The sequence below is a fragment of the Choristoneura fumiferana genome, chromosome 4, assembly GCF_025370935.1.
Source record: "Choristoneura fumiferana chromosome 4, NRCan_CFum_1, whole genome shotgun sequence".
NCBI lineage: Eukaryota > Metazoa > Arthropoda > Insecta > Lepidoptera > Tortricidae > Choristoneura > Choristoneura fumiferana.
In genome coordinates this window covers 11361403-11383413 of record NC_133475.1, presented here as the reverse complement: position 1 = coordinate 11383413, position 22011 = coordinate 11361403, and the positions used below count along the sequence as shown (strand labels likewise).

Below are 22011 nucleotides of genomic sequence, written 5' to 3'. Positions count from 1 at the left end.
AGACTGAAACGTCACGATTGAATATTCCCCTTTACATCGAAGGCAGGCTGCGGATGACAGATTGACGGCAAGTAAATACGGTAAGACGCACTCGCAGTCGCCAAGATCCAAGCTAGGACCTACCTGCAGCTCTTACACAATCTGTTCTAACTAGTGTCGAAAGTAACGGCAATCACAGATTTTCCACATCGTCACTATTCATAAATACTCGTCAATAATTGTTTAGTCACGACGGTCAAAAGTGAATAATTAACGGGACCATTTTGGGTGTATTTTTTTCAAGAGAAGTCTACTTATTACTTAGTTGCATTTATTGTTATTTGCGGCAGGTATACTCGTAGCGCGACAATGTCTGTAATAATGATACATGTTGTAAAGATAAACATTTTTTTGTCAGTGTTTGTAGTACAATTTCACATCATAGATTATTTTGAGGCTATTTTTTTGCTGGACAAGGAATAAAAAGTAGATTCAATAGAAAATGTTGGCAATGACATAGAAATTAAGATCGAAGCCTTAAAATTTAATCAATTTGAAATTTAATTTATTTCAAATTCAAGTAGCATAATTTATATTCATTGATATATTAACTTATCTTACCTGTCTTTCGTATAGTACAGTCCAGTGCTAAAATATGTATCTGTTCGAACCACTCAAAAATATGTTACCACGGCCTTATTACGTCAGAAAAAAGTATGTGGTATATACTTTTGAAGAATTAGTAAGTCCATATTTTTACTCTATACTGTACTTAACTGTAATTTACATAAATGTGTGGTACAGTGTTTATGATAAATACTTAAAACCCAACATATTCATCTGCATAATAGGTAAGTAGTAAAACTAAAATAAAACTCGACCACAATCCCCATTTAATACAACAATATTCTTATATTTATGGGTGACATTCCTGAAGCCACCTCAGCCAGCTTCTGGTCCCTCAGGGCATATTTAAATGCATTGAACCAGTATGCATTGAGAGTACCTATGAAAGCAATTTACCTTGTATTAGTTACCTATAATACCGCACGAGTGCCTCCACTAACACCCAGGCCCGGATAAAATAATGTTGGAATTTGCGTAGAAATACATTTAACATTTAACCTCAGAAGCAAGAAAAAAAGATAAAGATTTACAGGAGTTTAGGAGCTTTTAAGCTTCTATTTTTGTTTCATGCGAATGTTAAGAACGCTGTTTGATTTAGTCTGTTCATTAATATTTTTTGTGCTAAGTCGCATCCGATCATTGATTGATTGATCATTGGGTTATAATAAATCTACTCGACTAATATATCTATTGCTATGATCATTTGTCTTATAGCCGCTTCAGATAAATTATATGTGTGACGTTATAAGGGTGTATTTAATCGGAAATACTTCGTAACTTAGGCTTCACCAACCATCATCCAATTATTCAAAGGACAAGTTATACTATCCCTTGCTTGGTCACTTTGAAAGTCAAGGGATTCTTACTTGATTGAAATGTAATTATGTTTAGATAAACCTTCCCCCTCGAGTGTTTTGAGTATATCTACTTGCCCTCACAGATACTACTTCGGTGTCTTGATTCAACACCGTTTTCGTAGACGCAAAACAAATAACAAGGTTTCTTGGGTGATATTCTACAGCTAATAAAAACAGAAAAGTAATTTTATATAAAACCACCGCGCGACAAGACGTTTTAGGTCAGGACGTGTTGAATCAGAGACTTACGACTCGGGTAGTTTAATTTAGCAGAAAGAGGATGGATCAAAACTACAACATGTGTTGGCAATGTTTTATATTTCAACTCATTATTTGCACTATAATATCTATACAAAATTAACATAGTTTTACTACACTTAGTGTACTAATTGCCATGACATTGAAAATATAACATTAGCAGTTTTGCTTCGAGTTACAGCGACTATTATTTTAAAACTAGTAGTACCTATAAAAGCGAATAAGTTTTACATTTACCCAGCTCTCGAAATGTACAACTCTTCGCTAGAAAATATTTATATATCTGTATGTAATATTTTATAAACACTATGCGATAGATCAACGTTGGAAACTTAGGAAGAAACAGTCTTAATAATAATATTGACTAGAGTTTCACTGGTATCTACATGAACATATTCATTTGGGTCGGGGTAGAAACATGGAAAAGAAACTTAGAAATCACAGTTGAATCATACAGCTACCCGTAAAACAATCAGGACTCGGAAATTAGCTCCTTTAGAAGCATAATTAACAACATACAATTTTAACTATTCAGAGTATTATGTACACATACTTACGAAGTAATTGAATAACATTTAAAAATTGATATTTAATATTTGACACGTAGAATGTACGTCGTAGGTAAATATGTTTGTCCTTATCGTTAGTTAGAGTACGGGTACGGTGTGGATGGGATATCTATTGGCTAGAGCGACGAACTTGCTTAGTCTTGTTGCCTGTTGTCCTCCCCTGAGCCAGCCTTCACCTCTTTGGGAAGCGCCGACTGAAACAAATGACAAATCCTTATTAATTTCTTTAAATAAATCAATTTCTTTAAATTATTAATTTCTGAATAATTTTTAAGATTTCTCGTATTAATAATGCTCGTATTAAACTTTGGCAATTTAACTATGTTAATAACTCGGGACTTAATCATGACAACCAGATTTATTGTTAAAATTACCTCGACGTTTAGACCACATTGCAGTAGCCGTGGTCACAAGTTGACTACTCGCCAATAAATATATAGCTCGGTAACTCAATAGTAGATTATTGTCGTGGCCTGGAAGTAGCCAATTGCTGGCTGAGTATGAGTATTAAACGGATGAGCTTGTGAGTCCGTTTAACTAATACGAAGCCAGCAATTGCTATTTCAGCCGAGACTAATATAAAGCTTTTCTCAAAAATGGTGAATAATTCTGAAATAGAATAAACTTTTTCTCAAAATATACTGTAAAATTTAATTTTTTTTCCAATATTTTTCTTATGCTTTCCCGCCTTTTTTCATTAAAAATAAACTGCAGGTGTATTTTTCCACCGAAAACACCCCAAGCTATTTCAGACCCAATAGAAAAAGTCCGGAGTTCCAACAAAATATCTGATACCGGCCATTAGACTTGGCTGTATACGATTTGTGCCAACATTTCCAAGGCCTTTTTAACTTTTAAAAAAAATGTGTCTGATTGCAGGCGCGCTAATTCATTATTGTCGAGCTAGCGCGCCTGCAATCGTTTGAACTTTTTCATTTTTCGCTGACCATAAACTATGTATGCACTTCACCTTCTGATATGTAAAGAATAATGTCAACTTTTACGGACATTTTTGAGAAAATTATATTACCTTGTATATTTAGTAGGCACTAATTTAAAAACAATAAAAATTATTGGAGCTTATTTAAGCTACTACTGGACTATTAGTGTTCAATGGTGTTCGGTTTGGAAGGCGGTCAAATCAAATTAATATAATAATACATTACGTATTGTATAAAAACCCACAAACAGCCGGTTACTCTGAGATCTTTTCTCTCCCTCTTAACATTTTCCGACACACCATCCTACATTTGTGACACAATTAATGGATGACCCTCAAGTATGTCATTATACGTACTTCGAAAGGCAGTAAGAACATGTTGTTGTCAGAACGGCGGCCGAAGCGGAGACGCATAGACGGGGCGCGGGCAGAGCGGTCCTGCTCCTGGTAAAGTAATAATAGTTGTTACATTATAGCGTTGGTGTAAGACGAAGACAAGCACAACATAATATCTTTTGCTACTCCGTGACATCTCTACGCTACCAAGTCACTTAATAACTTTGAAAAAATATAAATATGTATGTAGGTACATACAAATCGATTTACAAGAGCTGGCACGAATTAATTGAAAGAAAGTAATGACTTGAACATTTTTGTACGATATTTGTGTGAAGTGTATTTAAATAAATAGGTAACACACAGATATTTTCCTTTACTCATTCAATGCATTAGTGCTAATACTAACTAGCTCTTGTGAATCGACCTGGAACATACATTCACGATAATAAATTTGGGTCCCACTTAAGTTCGAAATTTGTCATCTTGTATGACAATTCAAATGATTTTTTACAAACCTTACATATAACTAAATGAAGTATAAATATGTCATGTTAGTCGTCTTCCCCTAATAGGTAATAGATCTGTCTAGCCGTTTAGTGAGGTTTGATACAATCTATGACAAACTGGTATTTTATTTTCAGATTTAAAACATTTTGTTGAATTTATAATTGAATACAACCGAAAGAGCTAAGTACCCGCTGAAAACTGTTATTGTACAGTTACCAACACAGCCTAAAACAAGCCTGAAAATAGTTAAGTTTTGCTATGTAACGAGTAAACCAGAATCTTCTGTATTTAAATAGAAAACAAGCTATAACCAAGATGTCCACATAAATCAGACTGGATAAATGGATTTCCTCTGTACTAAGTAAAACAGTCCTCATCCGCTCTTCTGCGTTTTATTATCAACATCAATTTACGCTTGTATTTACGTAATTCATTTATTCTTACGGTTATAATCTTTCGAAGTCATCCGATACTTGCGAAAATAACAGTCTCATATTTTATTCATCTGACGAAATTCAATTTAAAAAAGGCGAATTAATTCCTTTGTCTTCCGCGGCAGATTTTATGTAGTAAGTACTGAAGTTAGTACGATATTTTCTTTCATTTTTGTGTAGCATATTTGAGCGGCAGACGTAGCAACTCTATCTTCCTAGATCAACTCTGCCTATAAGCCCGCAATAAGCCATATTATTATAATCAGTAATACTTCATCTAGGACAACATCAATGTGTACTCGTAAATATTCTGTAGCAGTTATAATAGTCTGTCAGAAGGATTATTAAAAATGTAATTAAAAAATATTTCACATACTGTTTTTTTTTTTAATTAAACAAAAAATCAAGAAGATGTAGCTCCTTAATTTTCTGTGTGAGATCACGTTTTAGTCACATTCTACTTCGAAGTGACGTCACGGGCCCCCCACTCCCAAATGTCGACACGCATAATCTTTGGATTTTTTTGTTTGATTGGTAAAAGAAAAAATACGTGCGCCACCTTTTTACAAGCTTTTATTTAGTTTCACCTGTCCTGTTGTCTGTCTGTCTATCAAATCTTGCAAGTTAAATTTGATCAACTTCCAGTAGTCAGATTGACGTGAAATTTGGAATACATGTAAATCGTGTGGCAATACAATAATCTAATAATGACGTCCTGGTAGTCCGGCCAGGATCGTCTCCGCAGGACGGAACTCTTCAACGGTTAATAGCATCGGCTTGGAATTTGGTATGCAAATGAAGTTTGGGTGACAATGCAAGGTGGACTTGCCACGGAGCCCTAATTTATTTCTAAGCAAGTATCATAAAGTCACGTGCAACAGTTCTCGCCAAAATCTTCGAGAGCGCTGTTATACGTTTGTGATTGTGAGGTCTTAAATTTGCATCTTAAATCTAATCACTTTAAGTTACAAAGTTAAATCGGATCATTTGTCATAAAGCTAGTAAATTATCGTAAAAGTGTGATAGTGGCTTGTTAGAGGGAATAACCTCATTACGCGGGTTTACGTCACATCAACATTTTACGAGACGGAATGTACCGGAGCAGCGGGCGATCGATGTCTCATTGAACAACATCGCAGAACTATGCCAGTCTAGGTGCGTTAGGCACTAATTTGGTTTTAGCTGCCATGCCACGCAATTGTAACAAATCTAGAATAACCGGAAGGTACAATTTGTAACTTAACTTTGATAAGATTTGTCGAGATGAATATGATATTTTTACGAGAAATTTGGTGTTTACGGTGTAATTCAGCGCAGCGAAATCGTGTTAATCGTAGAATTTAATCAAATTAGCTCCATATCCAAATATCTCCCTAAATCTTTCGGAATGTTTTAAAGTAATTGGTCGATTCGTTACGCTTTGGTTTCACTCTGCATTCTCTGCTCTTAATCTTTTTGAATAACACAAAAAATAATTTAATTCTGCAGACTGAATTGGGACTGCTTGCATGTTCCGGGATAAAAAATTAAACCATTAAATCTGGGTTAAGGTTGACAGTGAAATACATTATAACTTAGAAGTTAGGTTAGAAACTAACTCTGAGTTACATAGCAAGAATATCACAATGATTCCAGCTATTCCACCTAAATATTACCTCAAAACACGAAAACAATTGCTAGAAAATCAACCTCTTCCCATTCGCAGTCGTATACTGCCGTCAGGCAACATTGCCCTTAGCAAATACTTTTACTGAGGAACTAGGGATACATAAATAAGTAGCGTTTAAGACCAAGATCCTACGGTAGCCAGACCTTCATTTTATAATTTTGTCAGGCGTCTATTAAATAATTTTGGGTTTTCTGGCAGGGGGTTGCACCCCTACAAAGTGTCTGACAATGAAGGAAGTGATTTATAATACTTACCTGTCATTCTGAACAAAATATATAAAAATTTAGTTGTATAGTATGACGAAATAGACGTGAAATTTTGTGATGTTTAGTACCTGATATGCTAAAAGCGCTAGATATCCAAATTTCATAGTTGGGGATCGTTCTAACCTGCGTTAGAACTATGTATAAAAAACAGCCTTTATACTATAACGAAGCTCTGGCTGCCGCGGGCTCTGGCACTATTTATTTGCTTACCTCTTGCGGGAAGATATGAGGCACGGCGCGTTCGTCCGAGCGGCGGCCGAAGCGCAGACGCACGGGCGTGCGGATGTCGCGCAGAGACAGCAGCTCCTCCATCTCATCCAGCTAAAACATACTCCTCGTTGGTTATTTGCTCCTAGTACTTCCAAGATAATAGGTTACTATTATTAATCAAACTGAAGTATGTAGCTACATCGCATCGAAGCCAGTGGCGTAGCTATATTGGGGGGCTACGCTGTGCCGTCTGCCGTGGCCTCCAAGCTCAGGAGGGCTTGTAATATTAGTAGGATAATTTTACATAAGCATAGTATGTAATTAGTCTTCCAGTGTACGTACATAACTATCATTTACTATTACAAAAGGTAAAGGTTTGATGTTAGCAATCAATAGCCGAAAATTAGTCACCGTATGAAATCATCCCGACGAACACGTACTGCGGTTACGGCTTTAGTTATGAAAGGGCGCAAGTAATTCAATCCCAGTCATCTATCCCATGCTTCATTACATAGTTATATGTAGATCTGTATACGTTGTGTTACTGACATTCGGGTATTTCTTAATTACCTATATTTACCTATATTTTTTTGTATGTAATTTTTATGTATTTTATATGTCTACCTATTATTTTTTGTATAATTTGAATTTTACAGTGCATTAGGTGAGTCGGGGCAAGCGCGCCGAAGGGGGTAAGCGCGCATACCATTAAAATATCGAAAAATATTGACATTGCACTACTAACGACATCTTACAGGTCTTAGGTCAGGTCTTGGTACGTGGTTGTAAGATGTCGTTTTATTAATAATGCTTATGATACTTTTCGATATTTTAATGGTAGGCGCGCTTACCCCCTGCGGCGCGCTTGCCCCGACTCAACTTTGGTGTTTCAATTGTAATGCTGTAATGTTTTGTAGACAAATAAATAATCGTGTTTTTTTATCTCGATAACTTCGACAGACGACTCCGTTCATTGATAGAAACTGTCTGGAAATCAGCTTTTTGCGCAATTTTTTATCCGTACATAACGTAGGTAAGTACACGGTCATTGTGGAAGGAGTTGTAAAATTCCCAAACTTGATAAGTGCCACTGACGTTATGTATACGTGAGAGAGACACAAAGAAACTAACTTTTTTAACCTTCTTTTGCTATACATACATTAATGAAAAAAGCTTAAATTACGGACTTTAAAAACGTCATAAATTAAAACTTAAAATAATTAAATATAAAATTAAATTTACGCTGTTTAACTGCGCATAATTAATTATTTTATAATTTTGACTAGGTTATAGTTTTTATAATTTGTGATTTGTAATTTGACTAATGTTGCTAAAATTTAAGAATTGTTTGGTTGTGTAAGATTAATAAGGTTTTTTTTTTAATAATGAACATTATGTAAGTTATAGAATATGCTTCACTTTCATGAAATAATTAATTTGTGACAGAATATCATTTTGCTTATTGACTAAGAATTGTATGTATTTAATTAGGGCCAATGTTGATCTTGAAATAAATATATATATTTTTTTAATTACTGATTATCTCTTAAACTCTTAAACCGCAAGACTTGATATGAATTAGTAACTTTATTTAACCTGTTGAATGCTCCCTTAAAGTTGACGGATGTTATCTGAAGTACTCGTAATGTTAACAGAACTACACTTTAATTACAACATAATATTTTTAAGAATTGCTTGCATGGCGGTAACACAAATGTAGCTAGTGTGTACCCGTAGAGTGATTTGTCAAGAGCCTCAGCAGGCAAAATGCTAATACGTTTATTTCTATTAACATCTCCTTACACTTCCTCCACTTGATTCAGTAATCTGCTACTGTAATTATCCCCCCATTAAGCTACGAATAACAAAATTAGCAAAATTCACTCAAGCTCCATCTATTTTGATTGAATTTGCACGCATGTATACTTGGGATCAAACAAATTGCGATTCAGAAAATCTCGTATAAGCTACAAACCCACAATGGCATTATCGCAACCCATCAGACAGACGCAAAAGATCCATTCAGCAAGATAAGGGACTTGTTTATAACTTGTGTTGGTAAATGGAGCAAACAAGTAAATCGTTTTCAGACAGCTTTAAACGCAAAATGGGGGTAACATTATCTGGTGAGTGCGAACATTATCCACTCGTAAAATTCTTAATGCATTCTGCCGGGTCGCGGGTACGAGTACACCGCAGATTCGTACGGCCGGTCGCGTCTACCTAGAAGTTTGCGTGTTAATTAAAAAGACCAAGTGTTGATCTCGGTAACTCAAATTTGAAGTTGCGGGTTTTAAATTTATTGTGGGTGTAGAATAAAATAGTTAAAAACCGGCGTGCTGGTTGAACGCGTGCACTTAGGGTTCCAAAGGGGTTGGGGTTACAAATTTAAAAGCACGTAAAAATAAGTGTGCAAGTATTGCAGAGTATTAATATGAAAGACAGAGTTTTTTTGAGGAGCAGTCATTTTCGACATTTTACGATACCTGTGCCTTATTTTATGCTTCATAATTCTTTGTAAATGATAAGTATCTAACGGTAGATTTTGATTCCCTTGGTTTTTGTATGTAATCAAATTATACAAAAACGTATAAAACTTAATAGCAGAATAAAGTAAGTATTTCATATTTATTCTGAGAAAAAGGATCTTTAGGGTTCCGTAGTCAACTAGGAACCCTTATAGTTTCGCCATATTGTCTGTCCGTCTGTCTGCCTGTCTGTCTGTCCGCGGCTAAGCTCAGAGACCGTTAGTACTAGAAAGCTGTAATTTGACACAAAATACATATCAGTCACGCCGATCAAGTAGTGAAAAAAAAAACTAAAAATTTTTTTTAGGGTTGTAGACGTAAAGTGGTGGTATTTTTTTTTCTTGACTAACCCTATGTAGGTACATAGTGTGGGTATCGTTGCATAGGTCTTTTAAAACCATTGCGGGGTTACCGAGATTCGATTCAGTAATCTGTTTGCCTACATATTCAACTTGAAAGTGCAAATTTTCATTAAAATCGTGCGCCCCTCCCCCCCTCTATAATCTAAACCGTTGGGTGGAAAAAAAATAAAAAATTCAGGATGGTAGTAAGTATACTAAAATTACAAGGAAAATTTTAACGGCTAATATTGCTTGAGTTTAAGAGTAAATAACAGCCTAAGGTATAAAATATTAAACTTGAATGATTCCATTAACAATACAATACAAAACGAAATCCGTATATACGTAATATTACTTGATTTTTTCGTAATCAAAGTCAAAATATGTTTATTCAATTTAGGCTATAACAAGCACTTATGAATGTCAAAAAAAATCTACCACCGGTTCGGAAAAACCTCTGCTGAGAAGAATCCGGCAAGAAACTCAACGAGGTATATATATATATATTTTAAAACAGATTTACAATATTATTAAATGATATGTATACATCACAAGTATTTAACACAACTTTATTTTTAACACTAATGGCTACGGAACCCTATCTTGGGCGTGTCCGACACGCTCTTGGCCAGTTTTTTATTTCTTTTAAGGTACGTAATCCTGATAGCGAACATAATGCAAACTTTAAGCAGAAACTTCCCTATTTTAATTATAACATAGATTCATAGTTTTCGATGTCCGTAGTTTCTTGAGAAAGATTTAACTTAGAACTAAGTGCTTCGTCGTTCTTCAAAAGTAAAGTAGTTAAATTTCGGTCGAAGTCCTACGGAATTCACGCTATTATTAAGTATCTACCAAATTCCTGTTGGAAGACAAATTTGTCCAAATATATGTGGAAATTATTACACAAAGGCTTTGTCGTAGAATATAGAGCGTTTATACATTTGATTCGTTCTTAACTATTATGGTTCTTTTTGAACCCACGCTTACTGTTTAAGGTGTGTATCTAAATGTAAACGGTGCCTATATTTGAAAAATATGTATTCGTCGTTTATGCGGAAATATTGACAAACAAAAACGAGAAAACTTACGGAGCTAAATTCAAATCTACTTAAATTGAGTAACGTTAAGATATGAAATATGATATTCTGAATAAATAGGAATGATATATGATATCTTTTGCCATATTACAAATATTTAAGACGTACTTGTACATTACTGATTTTATTATCCAACGAACTACATGTTTATTCAGTGCGCCGACAAATAGACGAAGAAAAATGCTATAAATGCGTCATGAAAGAGATAATGACAAGATACGAAAGAAAAAAATGCAATATATTTGCGCGCTTTAGTACCGAAGAATTTCCTGAATACAACGTTTCGCTATATGCATATTTTTGAGCACATTAATTTACTGTTTCATAGAAATCCTACTAAAATTATAAATGCGAAAGTTTGATGTGTGTGTGTATACTTACATGTGTGTGTTTGGCATGGATGTGATAGTTGGACTTCGGGAACAACTACAGGTTATGTTCTATTTTTTTGATATTCCCAAGGGATCAGGATGTATGATTGGAAAATGTAATACCGAAATCTCAGCCGATAGCCGACTCAGCCGACACAAGGACGATGTTATTCACGGAAAATCCATTAAAATTAAAAAAAAAAACTGGAAAAGCCAGGCCTAATGATTCAAACGAGCGACACCACGTGTAAAAGCTAGAAATAAAGGATAGGGCTACATACTATTAGTTATATGATATAATGTTATGTGATAAATCCCGTATGAAGTCAGTTGAGGTCTATTTTAACATTCAAATTAGTAAAATCCTCTTGAGTACAATTCAAAGTTGCGAGAGTTTACATAAATATAGTACATAGTCAGATTTATTAATTAATTTCGGTTATCATAAAAATCGTTTAATTTTGGAACAAAAACAATATTTTTTATCGAACATTACATTAAATTAAATTATAAAGAAATATAAACAGGAGAAAACATGAAAAGTATTAACACGTTAGGCGGTCTTATCACTGAGCTGCCATCTCTCCCAAATCATATCAATAACAATAAACTGTTTGATCGCTCACGAATGAGCAGCAGAATCAATCTAGATGATAATTATTGTTGAGCGAAACCTCCGGCATCGTAAAAAGGAAATGGATTGAATTATGTATGATAAGAACCACCCTAATTATGAGAAGCACTTGAGATCAAAGCGCTTCAACGAAACACTGAGAGGGCTTAGATGTTACAGCAGTTTGAGAAAGGAAAAAACAGTTTTCATAGAAAATAAAATGTTTAAACTTTTATTTGCAATAACTGTGTAATCTGACAAAGAGATTTAATGGGTATTTTGTTAGGGGGTTCACTAATGTTTTGCAATTAACGTTTGGCAACTTGATTAATTTGGCAACTGTTTAATATTTCTGAAACTGTAAATATTTCAGGATTTTTATAAAACTAACCTAACCTAATCTGAAGGGTTGTACACGATGGCCCTGAAATAAATCCTAAAATATTTACTTACAGTTTTAGAGTTTGCGAAATGAAAAATTGCGAAATGAATCAGGTTGCCAAACGTTAGTTGCGAAATGAACGGATACCTTGTTAGGGATTGACGATTAGGTAATGAAGATGATATTTGAGATTTTAACTAATAATTTCCTTTAAATTTTTGTTTGTTTGATGAAATTTTTTATACAAGATAATTGTTATACTGAAATCAACGTTATCGCCGAATAACAATATTAAATTACCTTTTAGATAACTATAGGTACAAAATAGTCGATAATACTGCAATACCGCGTAAATAACAATTGCTTTTATTAGGAGAGCGTGAAAATTAAAATGCCATTATGTTTATATATGTATATATGTCGGTGGCCGATCGTAAAATCCGCCAAATCACGAAATTCCTAGGCATATCGTGAAATGACGCCATTTCATGATATGCCTTGAAATTTCGTATCGTTCGCGGATTTTACGATCGGCCGCCGACATATACACCAGCAGCGATATTTCAAATTTGCTATTTTTATAGTAGGTTACGTTACGCGGCATTGCAGTACCATCGACGAAAAGTTGATGAGATTTGTTTTTAGTTCATTGATATGGACCTCCGCAAAGTAATGGCTGATTCAATAAATAATTTAAAAGAAACTTTGTGTACTCACAGGTGCCTGCGGCGGCATGTCGGGGTCGGAGCGGCGGCCGAAGCGCAGGCGGCGCGACGGCGAGCGCACGGACTTGCGCGCAAGCGCGTGCCCGCCCAGCGCGTCGTGCTGTGCGAGCAGGGCGTACAGCCCGCCTAGTGCTTCCCAACCGCTGCTCCCGCTCTCTGCGGCCGCTGACGCTGACAAAGAAACTATAATTTAAAAACTGCCTAACTGCTCCCTCATCAGACCATGGGAACTACCTTTGACCAAATACACTCTTAACCTGCCAAAATGTGGTGGGCATTTTTACTTTAAATGACGCTTTAATTATTTTTTTCAGAATTAGGTAACTATGGGTTCTGAATCATTAGCACTATTGATTTGGATGAAATAGAAATGTCCCTTATTTTTTGACAGTTTTGTTACTTTTTCATTTCATACAGTTTATTATGGGTCGTTATAAAAGGGACACATAAAAGTTTTATGGAAAATTGGGAATTGTAATTCTGAGTGAGGAGGACCCAGAAGTACCTAATTCTGATAAGTTTAAATTAAAGCGTCATTTAAAGTGAAAATGCCCGGCTAGGTTAGGTTAGGCTAGGTTCATGAGACCCTCGATACCATTCGTAGTTGAAATACACCATAAGTGATTTTAACACCAATGCGATTTGGATCAATTTGCTAAAGCAAAATCTAGGATTTTACATTCGGTTTCTTTAAATACTGGTTAATAAACAGGTAACGGCGTTAAATCTGTAAAAAGATATTTCGAGTATTTAGAGCGTCTCAATCGCCGCATTTTCGTGGTCGCATTTTTAAGACTTTTTTCGAATATTTTTAGACGTCCTGTACTTCGCATAAATAACCCAAAAACTGTAGATGTCCACATCAACAAAAATGTAACCACGGAAATCATACGAATAACGTTCGATCCCCGATCCACGAACAAACAACTGTTTACAGGTCGCTAGGAATATTTTACCCTCTTGTGCAAGTCTATATGTCTGTCTTCATGCTTACGCGTAAGGTCTAATGCATAAAATGGAATAAATTCAAATTAAAATCATTTATTTAGTAAATAGGCCGCAATGGGCAATTTTACACGTCATTTTTTAAACTACCAGCGCTTCGGAAAGACCACCATTGCCAAGAAGAATGCGCCGCAAGAAACTTGGCAGAAAGTCATTTTTACAACATAAAATAATTACAAATAAAATACTTAAAAACTACAGTATGCAATTAAATAAAAAAATACAAAATAATAATAATAATAATACAGGGATATATGGGGTCCCTTAGTTACAAAACTAAACACTAACTATTATCTACGTTCAGTGGAAGTGTAGACTGCTTCCACCGTCATAAATTAAAAAATAATAATAATTTAATTCTGAAATTTACATTTCAGGTCAAGTAACCATTAAGCTTTTGGATTCCGAAGGCAAGCTCACGTCTGCCGCCCCCAAAGTTAGCTCACACGAACTCATGTCATGCTCTGAATGCAGAGCGGTACCGAGGGCATGGTATTGCTTCCGTTCCCATAAGCTCTATGGGATCGTCTTGGGAACTTCGACGTCGCGAGCCTGTGACTAGAAATTAAACTAAAAATATACAAGTATAAAATCCATAAGCTTAACAATATACAGTCTTAAATATAGCAAGGGGATGTATAAAGTCCCTGAGTTAATAATAAAATTACTATATAGCAAGGGGATGTAAAAATTAGATGTCGTCCACCGTTAACGTGAGCATTCTTCTCTAAATATGTAACTCTAGTTGACACAACCGGGCCCGTAATACGAGCTTTTTTCGGCCATTTCCTACGAAACATCAGGATATTAATTATGTCATGATATGAGATTGCATCCAAAGACGCAAAACGTTAGATTATTAAACGCTTCCCTTTCACTTTCATTTCACAATGAAGGCCCTTGAAGGGTCAGTGTTACAAATGGTAACTCCCAATTTAATCACACAAAACGTATCGATGATTCACATCTTCGTTTGCCTACCTACATAATAATTCATTGTGTGTAAAATATTAGGGTTAACTGTCGGACGGGTTGTCCCCTACGCAACACCGATATTTCGTCACAGTCCTTGAGCAAGATATATTTCAACACTCTGTTTGAATGAAACGAGTGACCTAGGGATGTAAAGTAGCTGATACTTTAGTGCTACTTTGTGGATATACTTATTAGGGTACTTTATCTTTTCCTTGCATGACGTAATGTAAAGTCACGGACACCGAAGTTTTCAATAAGATAACGCAAACTTGAAATATCCTTTTGTAAATGGGTCAAACATTTTTTTATTTTTTTATTTGACTGAATGGCAAACGAGCAAGTGGGTCTCCTGATGGTAAGAGATCACATGTTTTACTAATTTACTTTCGTCTCAAATTTGAATGGCAACCTGTGTTTCATTTATATTAACAAAAAGCCAGTCAAGCGAAACTCTTGCAATCTGATAAGCACACACATAAAGATGATCATGTCTAAATACTCTTTAACTCTAAGTATAAAAGTACTCTCTCGTGAAACATCAGAACTAGTCAAGTTGTGTCTGACTTATAATTGTAATTGTAATTGTTGCATAAACATAGCAATCATAAGGTTGTGGATGAGCAAAGTAATTTTGTTCATTTATAATTTTGTAAGTTGAACCGTCTATAAAATTAGTGTAGTCTTCAACTTTGAGAAAAGCAGAACCATTTTATTTGTAACTGGATATCACGTAACGACGTAAAAGGTGCCGAAATTGTATAAATTAGACTGTTTAAAATCAATCAACACTAAATTAAACATAACAAAGTAAAAGTCTTCAAAGATGCTAAAGGTGACAAGTAACTTTTCCTATTAAACAGTAACGCAAGTTAACTAGATATCGCAAGTTTTATTGGGAAAGGGCTTTGGGGAAACGAAAGTTTTGCAACTTAACTATGCGGCTAATACCACGCTTGTTAAAACTTGATCCAGTAACTACAATCAGGGCTATATGGACTGTGGATTGACTTAATTTCACGTATTTAAATGAAAAATTGTAACTGGATAATACTAAGTTTTATTTTTATAAAGTAGTTTTTTGATCGTAAAAGAGAATGAGAAACATATTTCAGCAAAGCTTGTGTTATTGGTACTAAGCAACGGATAAATATAATTATATAGATTTAGATACATACTTAAATACATATTAAACACCCAAGACCCGAGAACAAACATTCGTATTTTTCGTACAAATATCTGCCCCGACACGGGAATCGAACCCGGGACCTCAAGCTTCGTAGTCAGGTTCTCTAACCACTAGGCCATGTGGTCGTAAAATATTCATTACATAATTAAGTCTCAAAATACTTGTGACCTAATCATTTCGTTACGATTATGTAAAGTACTACATGGTGTTATATTTAAAATAGAGTTTATACGGGCTTCGATTAGAGTATTACTTTCAGGAGGTTACCTGATAAAATTCTGCAATTCATTAGTCTACATTGTTAACAGGGAAAATAGTGAGATTACATTATGAGGTTAATATTACAATTTTGTGGAATAAAATGTGGTATTTTCAATTCCTTTTTATATTCTTCTTTTCTAGGCCGCTTTTCATTTATTCATTAAATATTTACATAAAATTGATTAACAGACGTATTTCTAATCTTAGCTTGTTTTAATAATGGCTTTTCAAAATGTTTGATTCACGTAGCTAATCACATTAATGTTGAAATAAATTGAAAATGGTTGTGTTCCTGCCTATTCTAATTTAAAAGAAAATTAAGCTAATGTGCAGTCAAATATATTACACTCGTTACCAAGATGTCAAAAATATCTATACCTACACCTTTATGCCACTAGCCCATGTATATAATGTCATAGATCTGGTGATGAATGAGGGCATTATTTATAAAGCTCGGGCATTGTGAATAACGCAAGCTATACCGGGCCAAGTGATTAATTAGTATCTAAACTTCATTATTTACCACATTGTCTGGTCATTATGAATATTGAAAGAAAGAAAGATAAATATTTTATTTATGCATGGTCCTCAAAGTAACCACCACCGAGCAATATTGCAACGTGATCGTAGGGCAATTTGATTGCAACTGATTGTTGGGTAACTGAAGTGTGGTGTGATTAATTCAATCAAAAAGTTTAGGTCCTACCTACTACGAGCGCAGTGAGGAGGAGCGTTGGAAGGTTCAACTGTGACCAAAAGAAGTAGGTACGAGCCGCGAGACCGAAGTGAGTTTCGATATGTAGATATTTTATTATTTTCAATGTGAATGTGTGTGAATGCATCTATAATCAATTTAGGTATAACCACGGTAAAGAAGGGGTTTAATGTCTACATTACAATTATTCTGCACAATAAGTGATAGACATTATATTATGTATAATGCCCGGGCAATTTAATTATTTGAATAGTTATTATCAAATTGTCATCTCATACTGGTCATTTTTCATATTTCCCGTGCATTATGTATAACGAACTTATTATCACTTGGTCCATTACATGTACATATATTCGACGATATATGCCTTCGACTGTACGTAGCATGTCATGGTAATTAAATATTGACAGACATAATTCACTCGTGTTTTGATCTCCATGAAACCTTTTCACACCTTTAGGCAATCTGCCCACAACGATTAAATGACCTAGAATTTCAAACGTCTATAATTATTACGCCAAAAAATGCAACTAAAATAAGCCGACGATATTTTTACACGATTGTTCAATAAAAAGAAGTTAAGTTACTACTGTAAAGAGCAGCGTGAAAAGTAGTAAGGTGACGTTAAATACGAGTATGCTAGTATTTTCCATATTGGCGGGTCCAATGAAACTGCTGAAAGTAAACTGAGCCGGTTCGATTAAACAGCAATTTTATGTCAAAGACGAAATATTTATAATTACCTACGTACTGACACAAAGAGCCGCAAGTTTAGTGACCGTATTAATCACAAACATTCCTGTTGCAATTTCTACTTCATCCTTGCGTAAACTTCGCGGTGCACCTATATCCTCGCAGAGAGCGGAGCAATTTACATTGCGGATACAATCTAATTGAAGCGTTTGTTAATGAACAAATTAAAATAAATAGTGGGAAACGTGTGTAGGTAGTAGGTGAAACAAGTTATTTATAAAAAGTCTTTGGGGTTTATATCTGAACCCTCCTCTAGACAAAGATGAATAGAACATGTTGAAATAGATGATCATTGAGGTACCTAAGGTTGTATCACTTATGGTTTAGGGTTGATCGATTTTTAAGTTACTTGATTTTTAGGATAACATGAGCACTTTTATTTTTTTTTGTAAGTAATTAGTTTTGTATTTTGATTTTATTGCTTTTTGTTTGTTGTTATAGCGTTTAGCGGATGACCAGCTTTGCTGAGCTGGGACCGCTTCGCGATTTCGCATATTTTTTAACGTATTTTTATTATGTTTTATGTATACGTGCGAAGAGCGAATAAATATTTCTATTTCTATTTCTAAAACAAATTTAGAAAGAGAAGGTTAATCGTAATTTATGCCCCCAGGCCTCTTGCTCTGAGTGACCTGTGCCCAGCAGTGAAACGTAATTATATAGGCCGGAACGATGACGATGACGATGAATGAGGGTGTCAGTGACAGGCCAATTGGCGCTAGTATCGTGTGGTCCGTTTGACAACTTTGACATTTGCTTCACGTTTGTGATTGGTTGAATAAGTCAATCGAAAGCAAGACTGTAACGTCAAACGGATCCCACGATACTGGCACAGTCTAGCGATATTTTAGTAGAAGATGTGCCTGCATCGATCTTCACCGATCCGATAATAGAATGAAATGTGTTTTATAATAAATTTAGTATATTAGAAATGGTTTTGCTAAAAAAAAACCTGGACAGGCTATTTTATTTTAATAATTATTCATGATTTTTCATTACGTAAATGCAGACAACTCTATATCAAGCGTTTTCACAATAAAACAGCGCTTACGTAGATATATACAATTTGTTATATTATCTAATTATCGTTATATTATATAATTATAATGTTATAATTATAATTATCTAGTCATAATAAGACATTAGTCATTATCTAGTTATAATTATCTAGTATAATTATAATGTTATAATTATAATTATCTAGTCCATATAAAATTTTCTTATTATCTCTTTGATGCAAAGATTTTTTTTTTATAATAATGAAAAATAGCCTGGCCAGGAAAAAGCAAATCCATTTCTAATATATTTTCTAATATACTAAATTTGGTTTACAAGTAAAGATATGCCAACGATTAGTTTGCCAAATGAAATTTTGGCGAAAGTTTGGTTGGTAAGTGTAATTTGACGAAACGTATTTCTGTTATCAGACCGGTGAAGATCTTTTCAAGTTCGGATCTTAGATCATTTCGCCTGTCAAGAAACCCTCATTGTGTAAAAAAATAGTCAGAAGTTATTGTTGTTATCTCAGGCCACTGATTGACTTAATAGGTATGTTTTAATTGAAGAATATTCCTCAGAAACTGGATGACAATGAGCCGATTAATAAAGCGAAACGGGCATTTCTTTGGGCTTTAATTGTCTTTGATTCATAATAGAAAAATGCAAATGGAAATGAAAATGCCATTGTTCTCGCTAGAGACATTTGTTTCATTTTAACTAAATTGCTCAAGTTCTGTACGGCGATTAAACTTGTTTAGTGATAAATTATGCACGGCAAAATCAAAAAAAATATTTCAGAGTGACTTTTTCAGGACTGTATGATTAAGGAATTCAAGTCAAGACAAGGATTTCATATACATAATATATTCATTTTTTGTCTTTAATGCTTCACAAAAGCCTTTGTCTTATGTAATATTTGTCAATTATTGTGTTTGTTTACTTGTTATATCATTGTACAATAAAGAGTTTACTAAGATTGTTTTTTTGGAATCTTTTTGTATTTTTTATTTCAATTCCAAATTTATACTTTTACGGTCATCCCTTTTTTCAATTTAAAGAGTTTACTGTTTTTGATACACATGTATTATGACTTATGAAAAATATGATTTTTCTGTGAGGCAGCACTGTCTTCTGTCCATGTTTCTATGTATTTCTTCAACTATTACGGCGTTATCGAGTACTCCAAGTATATAAGTGAAATGTTCAAGTAACAAGCAACTTTATTTTTCGTTCTTGCTTATTGCAACCAGTAAAAATGCTTGTTTATCCACCTTACCTTCACTTCATTTCATAATAATAATGTTCAATAGTATATTTCATGCTTGTTAGCTTTAAGCAAATACAAACTAAATTAAATACACTTAAAAATCCAGGAGTTTCTCGGTGAAGGCGAACATCGTGACTTCGCTTGTAAAACAGTTCAATGGTGTATTATAAAGTTCTCAATCCACACCTGGCCTACATAAGAACTAAAACCCAAGCCCTCTCATGCCATGAAAATGAATAAATATATTAACTATTTTCCAAATGATGTCGTTTTAAACAGTTTGTCTGTCCTAAAATCATATTCATCATCATCATCATCATATCAGCCATAGGAAGTCCGTTGTTGGACATAGGCCTCCCCCATAGACCTCCAGTTGCCTCAGTTGGAAGCGGCTATTTTAACCAGGTCATCCGTCCATCTCGTTGGTGGACGTCCTACGCTGCGCTCGTCGATCCGCGGTCTCCACTCGAGAAACATATTATTCATTGTAATATGTTTTCTTGTTTGTGTTTTAGGTACTATAAAGATAGTTATACATTTATATATTTTTTGTGTACAGTGTTAAAGTATTGGCAAGAGATTGATGACTTTGATCAGTTTTATAAATTAGGTTTAGTATTCACTGCGCACATACGCCGTGAACTAGTGGAAGCGAACATGTCAGCTGCAGGGCTACTACGAAACTCGAAACTCGAAGTTCGTATCGTACCGTCCCTCTCGCTCTCGTATTAAATAGTATAAGTGTCAGAGGGACCGCACGACACGAACTTCGAGTTTCGAGTTTCGTAGTAGCCCTGCTGGAACGAATTGATATTGACATCTTCGTTTTCGGAAACACCTGAATCTTTACGGGGGTCTCTGTCTGAAATATATGTGAGCATATAAGTACTTATGTATAAAAATCAGAGAATATTCGTCATTCGTTAAAAATACGTTTGAAATTACATTACAGCAAATTTAGTAGGTACTCAATTAATTATTACCAATATTAACATTCCTGGGAGAAAAAAAGTACAATGTTTATTACGACTACGTACACAAAAATCATTGTTGTTGAGTATTTATTTCAATATCAGGATTTCCAGGAAAAAACGGCTCAGGCCTGCAATGTCTGTTTTCCCAAATTATATTAAAATGTCAGCTTCACCATAATGTCAGCACGTCTTTTGCATAATTTCAGCTTCTCAGAATGTCAGCTTCTTATAATGTCTGTCTCCAAAAATGACAGTTTTCGTATAATGTTCCCATTCCAGAAAAATCTTATTCCCAAAATGTCTGCAATCATGAACATGCAACATTTACCTAAAATAATTTAAAAGCAAAATTCCTTCAAACATAATAAAGACGATAGCCTAAATAAAAAAGTGAACATAACGGAAAAAAACAAAACTTATGGTAATGCTAATATTATAGGAATGTGAACATTATGAATAGACGACTTCCTGAGATTGTGCACATTTTGAATAGCAGACATTTTGAAAAAGCTGGCAAAATAGAAGTGCTGTGAAAACGTAGACGTTTTTAAAATTGTACATTTTAGGAAAACAGATATTTCAGGCCTGAGCCGAAAAAACATGAAAGAAAATAGAAGACGTAAGAAAGAAATGAACATCTTGTACTTTTTCAGCACAGACATATAAAGCCTAGGAATATTTATTTATTAGTAGGACGCTTCTTTTCTGATTTGCACACCTCCAAACAATATCACAGTTTCAGGCTAAGGGAAAAACCAAAGATAAAATATTTCCAAAAAATATTTGCCATTTGGTCTCTAGAAGTAAACACGATTCTTTGTGTGAACTGTGGACTAAATAATATACCTACTCGAAACTATGTGTTAAATTTATGATAGGTAATTATTAATTAATTAAATACGTGCTGCTTAGCCGCAATAATTAATATTAACTTAATTGAACACGCGTTTACAAGGATTACAATTTAATCAAAGATTATTAATCAAAGATAAATTTTGTACTAAATTGATTCCATATCGGATTGTTCTACAGCGTTTACTAAACTATTTCAACAACGTTATCTAATGACACTATGAACCGTTAGAACATAAAATAGTTTAGCAAAGTTCTTTTTTTCTGTGAGTGTTCATTTTTAATCCTGAGTAGGTAGGTGTGCGAAGG

At 34.4% G+C, this 22011-nt stretch overlaps 1 protein-coding gene across 1 annotated transcript in view; it reads right to left on the bottom strand.

Annotated features, from left to right (window-relative positions):
• Window positions 1-1762: 1762 nt before the first annotated feature.
• sNPF (short neuropeptide F precursor) overlaps window positions 1763-22011 on the bottom strand; it is a gene marked incomplete in the record, with an annotated part of 98056 nt that continues 77807 nt past the window's right edge. Inside the window, 4 exon segments of the mRNA XM_074086935.1 lie at window positions 1763-2484; window positions 3588-3674; window positions 6656-6766; window positions 12708-12886. Coding sequence (XP_073943036.1) covers window positions 2425-2484; window positions 3588-3674; window positions 6656-6766; window positions 12708-12886 — 437 coding nt within the window.